This window comes from Podarcis vaucheri, assembly GCF_965113315.1.
Source record: "Podarcis vaucheri genome assembly, chromosome: 1".
NCBI lineage: Eukaryota > Metazoa > Chordata > Lepidosauria > Squamata > Lacertidae > Podarcis > Podarcis vaucheri.
This window is the reverse complement of record NC_138759.1, coordinates 101,378,963-101,394,176: the sequence shown is the minus strand read 5'-3', so window position 1 is coordinate 101,394,176 and position 15,214 is coordinate 101,378,963. Positions and strand designations below refer to the sequence as shown.

General features: G+C 38.2%; 1 protein-coding gene and 1 long non-coding RNA gene across 4 annotated transcripts in view; one reads left to right on the top strand and one right to left on the bottom strand.

The window, feature by feature from the left end:
• The window catches only part of LRP1B (LDL receptor related protein 1B), a 768,212-nt gene extending 753,346 nt beyond the window's left edge, over positions 1 to 14,866 (top strand). For all 3 annotated transcript variants that reach the window (XM_082196914.1, XM_082196915.1, XM_082196913.1), the window contains 5 exons: positions 2,701 to 2,777; positions 4,944 to 5,034; positions 6,598 to 6,736; positions 9,359 to 9,457; positions 13,201 to 14,866. In XM_082196914.1, the coding sequence (XP_082053040.1) occupies positions 2,701 to 2,777; positions 4,944 to 5,034; positions 6,598 to 6,736; positions 9,359 to 9,457; positions 13,201 to 13,341 (547 nt within the window). In that variant the 3' untranslated portion in view covers positions 13,342 to 14,866. The remainder of the gene's footprint in view (positions 1 to 2,700; positions 2,778 to 4,943; positions 5,035 to 6,597; positions 6,737 to 9,358; positions 9,458 to 13,200) is intronic.
• Positions 1 to 15,214, bottom strand: part of LOC309519201 — a 189,797-nt gene that overhangs the window by 36,309 nt on the left and 138,274 nt on the right. The gene's annotated exons all lie outside the window — the stretch shown is intronic.

The window sequence follows — 15,214 nt, the reverse complement described above, 5'->3', positions numbered from 1 at the left end:
TTGTTAAGTTAATGGGCAAAATTTCGGCCACAGCTATATTGGTTACAGCAAAGTGAGCGGTATTGCCTTAGGCATTGACAAACTATCACTGACTCCTGCCCTCCCAGCAGGGAGTCTGAAAGGGTAAACACCAAATGAGGGCGCAACATTGATGAAGACCAACGAAGCTCACCCCTGGGTTCCTGTGGTCCTGGCATGACCCTAGCCCCTCAAGCGGACTTTGGACGAGATCCAGGACCCCCAGATTCCTTTACCGAAATACCCTTATTCATGAAGGGGCAGGTGATGGCCGCCCCTCCCCTCCCACACACTTCATTAAGCCTATGCCTAACCGCCTAACCTTACACAGTTGTGACGATTGCTAAGGGGGGTAGGCGAAAACCAAGTGGACACTGCCAATTTGCCAAATGGAAAAATTCCTACCCGGCCCCTGTTCCAAAACAGGCAACCAACCAATATCCGAATCAAGGCCAAAGCAGCAACACCTACAAATAGGGACGGGAGGGCGGGTGTTCTGCAACGCGAAGCAAGTGCCTCAGCCACATCGCGCTGCCACTTTTATAGGCCTCCACCAATCACGCCAACTGCACTGATTGGCTCAAACAGCCTGGTATGATTGTGGGGCCATACAGACAAGGTCTGGGCCATGCTCAGCACCTTCAACCTGGTGGGGGTTCTCTCAGGGGCCCGTGCGCAACCAGGACCCTCCTTAAAGAGGATCCCATTTGCAGGTAAGTTAGGGCTGCTTTATAGACCTGAAAAATTGAATAGTGATGCTCCCCCTCTCCCCAGATGTATGCATGTGTGTGCGCGTGCACACACATACACACATTCAGTGCAGCCATATAACAGATTGCCACATCCTTTCAGTCATGCAGAACCTTTCTGGGGTTGCATGGCAACTGCAGGCAAGGCCAGAGCCTGCATACACATCCTATTCCACCCAGTCTCTTTTCCAACAGTCTGCTGCTATTGGCAAGATACTTAGAAACCATAGCTTAATTGCATTTCTCTATATAGGATAGAAGCAGATGTGATACTAAGACAAGTTTTTCCAATAGTTAACATGTTTGGGATGGAGATACAACAGTCCAAACATATACAGGACAGATGGCAGCAAACATTAAGACAGATGATAGCAAACACTTGTACTATTAGCTTAAATTTAACTTTGATGATTTCTTCTTGACTTAAAGGTAACTTTCGTTCAAGTATGAAAATAGAGTTGCTTTTAATACTTTTTATGCCGAATTGATCAAGTGTGTGTAGTTCAGAGTGTGCAAAGAACAGGCTAATTGACTTGAACATTACATCGCTACAAATTCTATTTCAGTGTTAATGAACCTCCTTGCCTGAGGAAATATGTGTGTGTGTGTGTAAAATCAGTCTGTAGACAGATTTTACTAGAAGAAAAGCTAGAAGTATACTTTTCCTTGGATAAGCAAAATTAACAAATTAATAACAGTAGATACCACCAAGATATATTTCATCTAATGAAATATTATGGTGGCTATCTCTACACCGTACAACATGCTGATCAATTTTTCTCATCTTAAGAAGATGAAGATTAAAATGCCCTGCTTTACTCTTGCCTTTATGATGAAAAGGGGGCTCAAGTACTGGTAGATAGAATACCTGTCTTCCATCCATGAGATGTAGAAAAGTTTAAGGCTTTGTTACGGGATTGTCTTCTGCTTTACTCCTTTCAATCAATTGACAAGAATGGTTAACTAGTTTGCTCCTCAGCACTGTCTCATAAAATTTATATCTGGCATGATATAAAGCAGACAATTTACATGTGCCTACATGATCAGAAACAAGGTATAACTCTATTTCAGTCTCCTTCAGGCATCTTCCTAGATGCTTCCCCCCCCATTGACAGACATCGCTGAGGTAGAATTAGTTTGCTTCTCTGGAAACCATTCCACCCCCACCCGCAATCAATTAATGCAGGAGTATCAGACATGGTGTTTTCCAGATGTTGTTGGACTCCAAAGCTCAGCAACCCCCGCCATTACGTCCAAAGGTTGAGAGCTGTAGCCCAAAAACAGCTGGTGGGGGCACCAGGTTGACTACCCATGAAAATCAGCCAATTAAAATAATGCAGCCCAGGTATCTCCCAAGCTTAATGGATAACAAGTAACTCATTTCAGAATATTCCATTTTTAATAGCATTTCATTGCTACTTGTGGCCTGTTCATAAAAAGCACAATTATTGCTCAGGAACAGAAATAATTGCTACTTATATGCCTAGGATTCCTATTCTGGTGCTTCTATTAGTTTAAAGTCAATACATTTTAGGTTAAGACATTTTGCAAAAGACACAGGAGAGAATAGTAAAATGAAAACAGTTTTGTAAGTAAAAATGAGACTTCCCGGTTTGTGAATGTTTAATGTCATCAGTCTCTACTAACAAGAGACTTTATATTTAGTTATTATCTGTGACTTTCATTGCAGGTTTTGATACCCAATGTTAACAGTACAAACTGGCATTGTTGTATTACCACTTAATTATTTTGTAAATTTTGATAAATATTGAAGAAATGAAAATGGTAGCATCATTACACCTTATTGGAGACAATTTTTGTTGACTCTAGGACATGATTTTTTGGTCATTAATGTGGGCTATGTCTGTTTAATATATTTTTATATAATTTGTAGGTGTCAGTTGATTTTATTATCTTAATTGGGTTGTTTTAGATGCTCTACCAACTGGTCTGGTACACAGTGTGAGAGGCCAGCTCCTAAAAGCAGCAAATCTGACAATATCAGTACAAGTAAGTTTTTTTGAATAACAATGTTAATATAATTTAAGCCGCTATTTAAGGAACAAAGCATTTTTTGATAGCAGTGGAAGTTATGGGAATGGGCATTTTGCTACTGTTATTGACATTAATTTATTGTATCTTTATTTTTTAGATCTTATGATTTAAGTGGAAATTGTTCAATTCGGTTGTGTGTTTTTTATGTTTTCTTTACTGTTTATGACTACTTTTGTTATGTTTGTAATGTAAATCTTTTCATTTTGTAAGCTGCCTTGGGCATGGTTTTATCTTTGGAAAGGCAGCATACAAATAAAATGATGATGATAATTGACCATTCCTGTGGACATGTGGGGCGCTCTGATATGAAAAGTATGGGGCAACTCTTAGAGCCTAACTATGTGAAATGTTTATTATGCAGTTTGCCTTTGCAAACATTTTCTTTCACAAATTGACAGCATGGAAGCTCACAGTTTGGGACACTGGAAAGGGGGAGGTTAATTCTTTACACCAACGCAGTCCTGATATGGATAGGGGGCCCTGCACCTGCCATTTACATTGGAACATTTAATCAAATGGGAGATTCTTCTCCCTTGCCATGCCATTTGCAGGATTAGGGGAGGGGTACTGATCTCAATCAGGATCAAATAAGGGTAAAGGTTAAAGCTCCACTACCCCTCCATGCCTGAATCCCAATCAAGGTCCCCACAATGGCAGGTAATTTGTGAACTAAAAAGCATGACATCTAGTTTGGGCCATAGGAAGACAATAGGAGGAAAGTTTACAAGTGATGGATAAAGTTCGGTTTCAGTTAGAATTGCAGAATAAATCAAAATTAATGGAAAACTAGGTTTTGAAAAAGCACTTGACAGAAAAGAAAGTGCACCAAATCAAAGGTAGTTATGTAACTATAAGGAAATTCACTTTTAAAAAGAATTAAGTGTTTCTTGCACACAATCTGGGCTATTGTGTCCAAGAGGATAACCAGGCAGGACCTGTTTGTGCTCATCAAGTAAGATATGCATATGCAGAAACATGTATTTGCATGTGTATACTCTCTAACTGGTTTAGAGACCTATTTAGACAAGTCGGTGGTTAACAAGTAGATAAGAAAAGTTAAATATGGTCCCTAGATCATTACATTTGAGAGGTCAAATGTAATGTTTCAGCAAATAAACATGTTTGGCATGTCCTGTGCTTGGCAGAGTAGTATGTGGTTACAAACTTTAACCATATGGTATGGTGTCATGATCACTATCCAGAAGGCTTGTAATCTACTTTAACAAACTGAAACAGGGATAGAATAAAAGAATTGTAGAGTTGGAAGAGACTCTGAGGATCATCTTGTCCAGCCTCTTGCAATGCAGGAATATGCAGCTGCCTCACATGGTGATCAAACCTGCAACCTTGGCATCATCAGCACCACACTCTAACTAGCTGAGCTATCTAGGAGACTGGTGACAGACTGATACACAAAGAGGGACTGGAGTATGACTGTCAGGTGGCAGTGAAATGGCTAATAAACAGAAATCAAATAGCTCAACGAATGACTTAAGTAAAATGTCAGCTTTGAAAAAGGACTTTAGGAATGACAGGCAGGCCAACTGCTGGAACTTAATAGTAGAAGGAATTTACACTTTTCATCTTGTCATAGAGAGAACCCAAAGAGACTTCTCAGTAGAATATTTTAGAATCAGAACACCGAAATATAATGAACAACTCTAGGTCAGTCAGTGACCTGGTTCAAACATTAGTTTGAAATGCAGTTAAACTGAACTATAGTTTAAAAGGTGAACATAATATGTGCTACTGTAAATGCTTTTCCCTGTTCAGGCTGCTTCCACACCGCTGGGAGCTAAGATATGCTCCTGCTTAGTATCATGTCAAAACCAGAGCTGATGGTTGGTTTCTCTCGAAACAAACCCACAAGCTGTAACCAAGGTTTATTCTTGGCTCACAGCTTTTTGGCAGGAAAGAAACTACAACTCAGGTTTCAGGTGAGACAAAAACCATTTAACAGCTTCCATTATTCCATCCCTACCTTACTTTATCTATTTGTTAAAACCTGATCTACATTACAATCAAAGTTGCATGTCACTCTGCTTACTGAGGTATTATCAAAGTTTCCTTGCCAAGTGTTAAATTATCAGTAGTCAAACCTGTTTCTGTTATTTGTTGCAGGAAGCATTGCAATCATTGTTCCACTCGTCCTCTTGGTGACCTTGATTACTACTTTGGTAATAGGTTTGCTACTTTGTAAAAGAAAGCGAAGGTAAGAAATTTCTGTTGAAGGAAGAAGAAGCAATTTACTGGATAGGTTCTAAGGACAACCAACCTTGAATGGTGATGATGGTTGTGTAATTTCAGTCCAATCCTATTTCTGCATGGCACTATGTGCAGATACTCCAAAGAGTTTGCAATATGAAATAGCCAATGGGGAATATAACAGGAACAGAGGTGGGAGAGTCAATGGTAGGGCTTGATGAATTTGAGCAAATGTAATACACTTACTTAAAGCTTGATCATAGTTGGGAACTAGGATTAAGAAGATGAGTCAAAGGCCACATAAAAAGGTACATTTTCAGATAGACCTTGAAGAAAAGGAACTTAATGATGCCAGCTACATGTTCATGGCAAAAGTAAAACAAAGCAAAAAGAAGGGAGAATGGGCGTGACTGTTTAAGGCAGTAAGAGAGAGCTAGTGGAGCGGACGGCATGGGCATCAAGAAATCAAGACCAACAGATACAATAGGTAAGGACAATATATTTAGGCTGGGTACACAAAGGGACAGCTAGTGAAGTGGGGAATCTACTGCTGCTGCTACTGCTGCTACTACTAACAACAACAGCAACAATTTATTTGTACCCAGCCAGATGGGTGGGGTACAAATTATTTATATTGCCCCAGCCACTCTGGGCAGCTTCCAGCATATAAAAAACACAGTAAAACATTAAACCTTAAAAAGCTTCCCTATACAGGGCTCCCTTTAGATGTTTCCTAAATGTTATATACTTACTCAACTCCTTAACATCTGATGGAAGGGCATTCCACAGTGTGGGCACCACCACTGAAAGGCCCTCTGCCGGGTTCAGATAATTGTCATACCATCTGAATGTGGCAGAGGGCCTTTTCGGTAGTGGTGCACTTAGGTATGCAAGAAGGGCATTAAAACTTGGCAAATAACTGGATATAGTGTACAAAGAAGAGACGTGAAACCTATTTACCAAGGAGACCGGACATAGGCTAAAGAAAGGAAGACTTGGGAGGAAAGAGAATTGATTCTGGCTTAGACTTGCTGACCTTGATATTGCAATTAGACAACATAGTGGAGCAGCAGTAGTAGTTGTTGTATTCTGCCCTTCATCCGAAGATCACAGGGCGATTCACACAAAAAATACAAAATGAGAACCCAACATAAATAGTAAAAACAAAACAAAAACTCCCCTCCCAGAAACAAATAGAGCAATTGGCAGACAGAGAGACTGGAAAGCTGTGGGGTATCTATAGAGGTAATGGGGCAACATATAAGAGGTACTGAAAGTCATAGGAATTAATAATGTTTTCCAAGGAGAGAGTTTAGTGAGAGAACAGTAAGAAACTAAGAAGAGAACTCTCAAGGGATAGTTGCAGAAGGGGTGTCTTTGCAGAGGAAAAGCTTCCCACTCCCCTTGGAAACATTGAAAATTAATCTGGCAAGGCAATCTCCCCTCCACCCTGAAAATCACTTCCTTCTTTTCACAGATTTTTTATACACATACACACACACACACACACACACACACAACCCAATACAGAGATTAATTTGTTCACTCTTTCCCTTGTGATATATTTTAGGGCAAAAACAATCCGACGACAACCAATTATAAATGGAGGAATCAATGTAGAGATTGGAAATCCATCGTATAATATGTATGAGGTGGGCCATAATCACAACGAAAGAGGTCTTTCAGATTTTACATTAAATCCAGAAAAGGTAAAATCAAATATTTGTTTCCTAATTTAAATAATTATGTTTTAAATACAGTAATAGCAAAATATTGTCATTGGGTAGGATCCAAAGGTATTCTTCCATTTGCAAAAAGAAGCTCTGATCCAGTTAAGGCTCCAGCTAATATGCAAGGAAGGGGTTAATTTTTGCAAATTTCTCTTCTCCCCTACAGCCCTCCTAAGTACTTCCCACACTATTTCAGAGTTTTCCAAAGCTCTCTGGAGGTGGGGAAAAATAAAATTGGTGAAAATGCCTCCCTTTATTCAGTAGTAGCTGGTAGCTTTTTGACTTAGTAGGGCTGAATTTTTTAACCTGCTCTTTCATCACAATAGGATTTTGACAGCACTTATTTAAGAAGCTTGCCATTATATGTGTACAGACTGACACTGTCTCTTTTTTCTCTGCACATCTTTGGACAGGGAAAGTGTTTCCATGTAAGAGGGTCTAAGTAGCATTTTCAGACAAGATTGATTCCGCACCTCTTACTTCGAAATTAAGCCGTATCACATGACTAAGTTTGTGAATTTATGTATTGTTTACACCTATACATCCACTGCCAGAAAACAAAACACATAAAAACTTTTAAAATGCTGGGAAAACTTGCTTACACAGGTTTCCTCTCCCCAAAATCAATTTAACTATTTATAATCCAAAATATACTTCTCTAAATTAAAACAAAAAACCCCAAAAGTATTCCAACCATCAGGGGGGACGGACAGTTTCATTTGAGCCATTAGAACAAATCAGAACATATTTGCAATGCATGGATCAGTCCTGAAAATGTGAAGTAATAATCTCTGCTCATGTGCAAAAGCTCATTACACCATACTAATCATAATTAACCTATGTTATGTCTGAGGTTTAGGAGAATATCTTCCAGATTTGAGGAAGTATGTGGAGTCATAGCCAGATAGGAACAGTGCCCTAACGTTTGATTTCAGAAGTCCACTGACAAACTTATAGAAGAGCAAGGTAGAAATAATAAGAACAGAATGTATGGCTTCAAGATTTTGAGAAGGGATTTTTAATTACGTGACATTTTCAGTGGGAGGGCTGTGGACCAGCCTCCACCACTCTTACTGATCAGGGCCTCTTCTGAAATGGAAAGACTCATTTGAATCCAACCCATTATTTCCAGAATGCTTAATCTATAAGTCGCAAATGCAAACATTCATGTGTGAAACCAGCTCAGTATTATACACTGTAACAATTGTGAGTTGTTCCTAATATATATTGATTATTTTCAACTGAAAAAACGTAATACTTTCTTATCCCCGCCAGGTATTTGAAATCTGCACTAACCATATGCTTTTACCTAATTAATTTTGAAGACCTGTGATGGGAAAACACTCTCTTTCCCGCTGCTACAAAATATCTCATGCCTGAGACTGCTCAATGACTTATTTTACATAATGACCATTGTACCATTTCCAAATTGTTCATTATTCAATGGTGATGCTGGAGCGATAGCAAGATAGTGAGCAAACAGTGTAAAAACTTAAGAACTGCCTGGAACTTTATAGGGATTTAAATTATTTTAATGATTATCACTGCCTGGATGGGTCAGAGTTAATGGTTTATCTGGCCCAGCGTTCTGTTTCTAGCAGTGTATCTAGAAAAATCACGTATGGAACGAAGGTGTCAAAATCTGCTCCTCAGAGACATGGAGGTTCCATTTATTTAATGCTGGCAACCAGTATTTGATCCATTCATGGAAAACAGATCTTATTCTTTTGAAATTCATCAGAGATAGCCGCCATCTGCACATCTCAGTGTCAATGAATGTTGTTTTTAAAAAAGAATCCCAATCAAATGTTCCGGCATTATGCAAAAGGGATTTCTATCTCTAAATGCAATTTATCAATCCTTAATTGTTTTTTTTTTTCTAGACTAAAAAGACCTATATACTGAAGTGATTCTTTGTATGGAATGTGCAATAACCCTTAATGGTTTTTGCTTTACTTTCCTGTACCTTTTCCAAATCTGTGATATCCTTTTTTAACATGGGGTCACCTTAATGGCACTGGGAGAGGCTTCTTTCATCTTGTACATGTGAAGTATTTTGAGGCACATAAAAATTCTGGCCAATCTCTTTGTTACATGCCAAATGAACACACACACCCCAGTTGCACACCTAACCCTAGCAAAGTAGTTTTGCTAAGTTTTCAAAGAATCTCCCCATCACTTAAAAGGAAACACTCCTGTTGTTCCAAATTACCATCATCTGTACAAGACCTTGAAGAATTATTTCAATACTATGATGTATACAGTTGCCCTATGACAGAGGAGTAGCTGGATTATGAATAGTTTTTAGAAATAGCCAAGTGTGTCCTAGTCAATTAATCACATGTGTATACAATAAATTAGGGCTAGCCCCTAGGGCCATTTGAAAAAATGAAGATTACTGTAGAACAGAAATGCTTCCTGTACTAATGAAAGTATTTTTAAAACTTGTATGCATTAAAAAAAATATCTTTGGAAAAAGATAAAGTTCAAGTATGTAATTTTACTCATTGCTTGTTCAATATGATTTCAAAATGTAGAAGGAAAATGCAGTATTTTAAAAACAAGGACTAAATGCAAAAAAATTGCTGTATTTAAATGCAGGCCAGGTATATAGGGGGAGGGTCCACAGTCTTCAAGCTTCCCCACACAGCACCGCCAATCTACTTAAACTCTGACCTGAAAGGACCTTTAACAGCAGGGGTGAGAAACTGCCATTCATTTTCCATGCTCATTCTACCATAGCCCCTTACTCAAGATTTAGAAATGATTTGTATGAGTTTACAACTGATAAAGGTAGCACTAATATGCAAACAAGTATTTAAATGAATGGTGTATTTAAAAATAGCCACACAATATGATATGAAACAGTATAAATGAATCTAGACCTGATGTTAAAAGTGAAAATGCAATTAATGTGCACATTTATTATGTGAATAACAGCTGCAGGGAAGCCTGCAGTGCCTGTGGGGATAGATATACAGCTGCAAATGGGAGCTCCCTTAGAAACACAAGTAGCAGCTTCAAAGAGGTGATTTTGTGGCAGGCAGATAAAGAATTTAAATTCTGCTCCCCACCCACCCTCACAATCTTGCTATTTAGATACATGCACATTAATTGTATTGACACAGTTCATGTCACATCTAGTTTGGCCCTGGAAATAAAGCAATGATAAGAAGGAAACTTATTCATAGATAAGTCATGTTTTGCTGTGTAGCATCAGCGCAGCATACAGATTGTTAGCTTCTTCAGAAAAATTAAAACAGACAAGGCACCCATTACAGTAAAACAAAGAAAAGAAGGAAAGGCAGCCAAAGCAGTAAGTAACCAAATGAAAAAGAGACATCCAAGATGAACATAAGCTAATTTATTACCTAATGAACTTTGAGTATTATAATACTTCTTTAGGTCTTTCAAAGAGAAATTGTCCAAAACTGTCTTCCACAGATGATGTGGTAGCCACCTCTGAAGAAGAGTTATAATCCTCAAAAGGAACTGGATACTATGTTGTCGTCAGCGCCATCTTGAAAACTTCAAATTGAATAGCTCTAACCCATTATGGTGCAGCCAGATCCAGCTAAGAAATAATTTCAAATATTCAGTCATATTTAGACAGTAGTGTCGAAGGTGATGCTTTGACATCTGTTTTCACAGAAATCAGTGTTTGCACCTTTTAGCTACTAATTCAAAGAGAAACTTCAGGCAAGATAGTAAGTGAGCATAACTAACTGAAAACTTTTTATCACACTAAAAGAAACTGACAGGAGGAAAAAGTGCACAAATTTATGACAAACTATTTCTCTGGGAAATAAATTGTAATAAATTTTTCATTAAAATTAGGATCAACTAGCCACTTTATATATATATTAATACCCTGCATCAGACAAATGGTTTATCTGGAGTATTATCGGCTGCTCAAAATAATGTGACAGTAACATTACACAATATTTAGTGTCTTAATAAGCAAAATGACATGCCCAACTAGATGCGTTCTCTGTACCTGATTGTGCGCTGGATTGTGTAACAGATTTTAGGGCAGTGGAACAAGTTTATGAGCACAAGGCACAGAACTGAAATAAAGTTAGTGGTAAACTTAAAAGGCTTTAAAATTAGTAGGCAGTTGGACATGAATGTTCCCAGCGTTCTCTAAATTTCATCTGCTGGACTGGATCCAGACTTTGCTCCCTGCTGGTTAGAATATTCCAAGTGGCATTCCACTCAGAGTATGCTCCAGTTAAGTAGCGGAGGAAGGTGAATTTTGCCAATTCTCTCCCACACTCTTCCCGAGGGTTGGGGACCCTCCAGAACAGTGGGGGGGGGCGGCACTGCTGGCAGCAAAGTGAGAGGGAAATTGGGAAAAATAACCTCCCCCTGCCACTCCTCTTCGTAGATCAGAAGGTTTCCGTGGACAGAACAAGGCTTTATGTCCACAAGTCAAGACTGACTCCGACCCATAATTAATGAGTAATGAATCAAAGACCTTTAAACTTTCTTAAACATCAGTGACATTATTATTAATAATCATATTCATATGCAAGGATGCATGTATTTATATGAAATCATTTACACTCATTTGTAATGTGGTTTCTGCAACTGGATATCATTTTGCATGTATTGCACCAAAACGTTCATAGGATGTTGTAGAGCTGGCAATCCCTTTTTTTCTTTTTCTTTTTACAATATACAGCATGAGACAAACAGACTGGACAGACCCATTCACTGGGCTTTTATAGGGCTTTAATTGTGAGCTTATCTGGCCATGAAAAATGGAGCTCAAGCCAGTTGCATAGGCTATGGTTATATCACACAACATTCAGCCCAATGCTATGTGTGTTTACTCAACAATAATTCTACTAAGTCTAGTATCAATTAGGTATGCATAAGGTTGCAGCCTTAATAATATCCAGAACTTTCCTTTAGGTAAAGGAAAAGGTACCCCTGCCCATACGGGCAAGTCGTGTCCGACTCTAGGGTTGTGTGCCCATCTCACTTAAGAGGCCGGGGGCCAGCGCTGTCCGGAGACACTTCCGGGTCACGTGGCCAGCGTGACGAAGCTGCTCTGGCGAGCCAGCACCAGCGCAGCACACGGAAACGCCGTTTACCTTCCCGCTATAAAGCGGTACCTATTTATCTACTTGCACTTAAGGGTGCTTTCGAACTGCTAGGTGGGCAGGACCTGGGACCGAAAGACGGGGGCTCACCCCGCCGCGGGAATTCGAACCGCCGACCATGCGATCAGCAAGCCCTAGGCACTGAGGTTTTACCCACAGGGCCACCCGCGTCCCTATGGTCCTTTAACTATATCCTAATGATGAAAATTATCTAATATTTTCATGCATGCTTCAAGCATATTCTTTTTTTGTAAATAAAATGATACAGAAGCTATAAAGACATTACTATAGAAAAAAGGCATCTTGCAAAAATGCTCATAATTAAACCATAACAAAGTCTAATGACTAGATCTGTCCTATGGGCTCAATGTCGAGGTGGTCTGAATGTTGTGGTTGCTTTTATATTCAGTACAATTACCAAGTGAAATATTGAAGTGTGTGAGTAGGATATTTAGAACTTAGGAAAAGAGTTTATTTAAGTCTGATCTAGTTGCCCTTTGAAACTTCTCCTACGCCTTCCATGCACAAGCACAACATGTATGAGTTTCTCCATCAGCTGTCCTCATACAAGTGGAGAACTTGAGAGTCACTTCATGTGCCTGTGGAACATGTATCCAAATGGACTGCGCACATGTGAATATTTGTGTCTGTACACAGTAAGAAGGCAGTCTTTTAAAACACTATTCATTGACTTAGATCAACGTCCCGGCTAGAGAGGCACCCATTATTGTCACTAAGGCACCCTGCCCTTTACTAACTTTTAAATCAAAATATTGCGGTGGCAGCTGCGCTGAAGAACAGGTATCCTAACATACTATGAAGTTTGTAAGCATTTCTGCAGCAGTATCCCTTGAGAGTTGTGGTCATTCCAAGGGTAACTGCTATTCATATTCTCCATAACAGGATCATATGAAAATATAAGAAACGGAGAAATGAATTGGCATAGTTTTCATATGTTCCCTTCCCATATTTCCAATAAACTTGATTTCCCCTCAGTGTTTTTTCCCCCTTGAAAAATAGGCGTCGGTACTCACCATGAAGTTGTTACAGTAAGTGCCACACTTTTTAACAAAAAGAAGAGCCAGTACTGCGTACTCTTGAGTACCCCCCTGACACAAAGCACTGTTTCCCCTCATGTTGCATGTCATCAGTTGTATTAAAAGCATGTCCCATTAGTTATTTAACAACTCTTTGTTATTTGTGTGAGCCAAGGTAATGAATAATCATGTCCTGATTTGTTCCTATGTGTGCACGTTGTATGATGTATTAAATTGAGAGGTCTCTTGATTTTTGTGCTGGAGCTATTCTTAATATCTCATATTTAACTCTTTTCAGCCAACAAACTACTCCAATCCAGTGTATGCAAAATTGTACATGGATGGGCAAAATTGTCGAAACTCCTTAGCCAGTGTTGATGAGAGGAAAGAACTCCTTCCAAAGAAAATAGATATTGGCATAAGGGAGACTGTGGCATAATCCATTGTAACCTTTTGTATACTGTATAAATGTATAAAATATAATGATTACTTTTCTATGTACCAACAGTATTATAATTGTTTTAGCATCAGCATTACCTCTGGATTTATTTTTTTTCTGTTTGGTTGGTGGTTTTCTGGGTTTTTCTTTTGCTGATGACTTGACTGACCATTTGTATGGTATTTTTATGGGAAAAAATTCTGCACTACAGTAAAATTTACAACAATGCTGCTGATATAACACACATTGAATTTGTTACAAATTAAAAAAAAATCCTTTGTAGTGTGAATATGAGCAATCTATTTTGTATGAGCCTTTTCCTTTGGTTTTACTTAATCAATGAAGATGATATCTGCACTTTTCCATTATATGGTCTGAAGGCTGTAGTACAGTGTGTGAATTTGTTTATCTTTTAAATGGTGGAAGTATGGATGGTCTACTCTCTTTGTGCCCATTAAAAATTCACTTCAGATTGTTAAAATTTTAGGAAACCTAATTTCACAAATAAAGCATAACTTCCTTTTACAGTTAGCTTTAGGTTGCCAAGAAGTTATGAGTACTATAGAGAACATCTAATGGTCTGCATGAACACAGATTTTTCCGTTTTGGAGATTCAGTGGTCGTCCAAGCTATACTAAACATATATACCATGTAAAAAACCTTCGTATTTAGTAAAACCGTATAGAACTTAGTGATATACGACTTGCAAGTGGAAGGACCTTAATTGATGTGTGCTAAGGCCTATTCTGCAGTCCTGTATACAGTAGCTTACCTGGAGCACAAGAGGGCATCGCCTACACACATATTATATATTTATTTACTCGGCCATATGCATTATTTGTGTATGATGAATTCCCCCGTGGTGTAAGGAGAGCAAAAAGCCATAAGCACACACATCAATAAGAGAATTCTTAAAGGGAAGAGTGGGGAGAACCCATACTTGCCTAAAAATATTAAATCAAGCCAGTCTTCATCATTTTGTATCTGTTTAAAAGCTACTGTGGATTATTTTTAAAATTTCTTCAACAAACCTCAAAATCACATTCTCAGTAGTGGGTGGAAAGCGTTCAATGTAATGAGTTTCCAGCACTTTCTCTGGTACAGTATTAGCTTATTTTATGTTGTTATGAAGAATAAAAAAAAAGAAAAATCAATACAATTTGCCTTTTTTTAATTGTGACAGAAATACATAGTGCAATTTCTCTAGGTTGTTAAGAAAAAAACAGTCCTTGAAATATTTTATACATAACTTTAAAGGCACAAAAGATTTCACACACCTGTACACAAAGAATGGGGGTGGGGGCTTTTGTTCTTCTGCTACACATTACTGATTTTTTAGCTGTCATGAGATATTAATCTAACAGATTAAATATGTTTGTGGTGGCTCTTTTTTCCCTTTGTACGAACATTGCAAAAAAATACAGCTGTTTTATAAAAGATTTTGTTGTATTATGTGCATGCATACTACCTATTTCTAAACTTTGCCATGTTGAGGCCTTTATTAAAAAGAACTTGATTCATGTAATACTAGTGCAGTTGTGCTTGAACAATGTTATACATATCGCAACCCTTTTTGAGTATTGGTTAAAACTATTTTTAATAGAATAATATATTTCATTTGGTTAAAAAAAGTCATTTTGCCTATGTTTTTTAAAAAATGAAGTCCTACATACTTCACAAAAATGTTGACTTCTATTTACTCAAATGAAACTCTAACACTCTAACTACCCTGTTGAGGAGTTTGTAAATACATTCAAAAACCTATTTCTTGAGCAATGTCAACTCAAGAAACAAAGATCCGTTATACTTAACGTGGGAAGCAAAATGTCAAACTTTCAATTTTTATGTCATATTTTGCCCTCAACACAAAGTT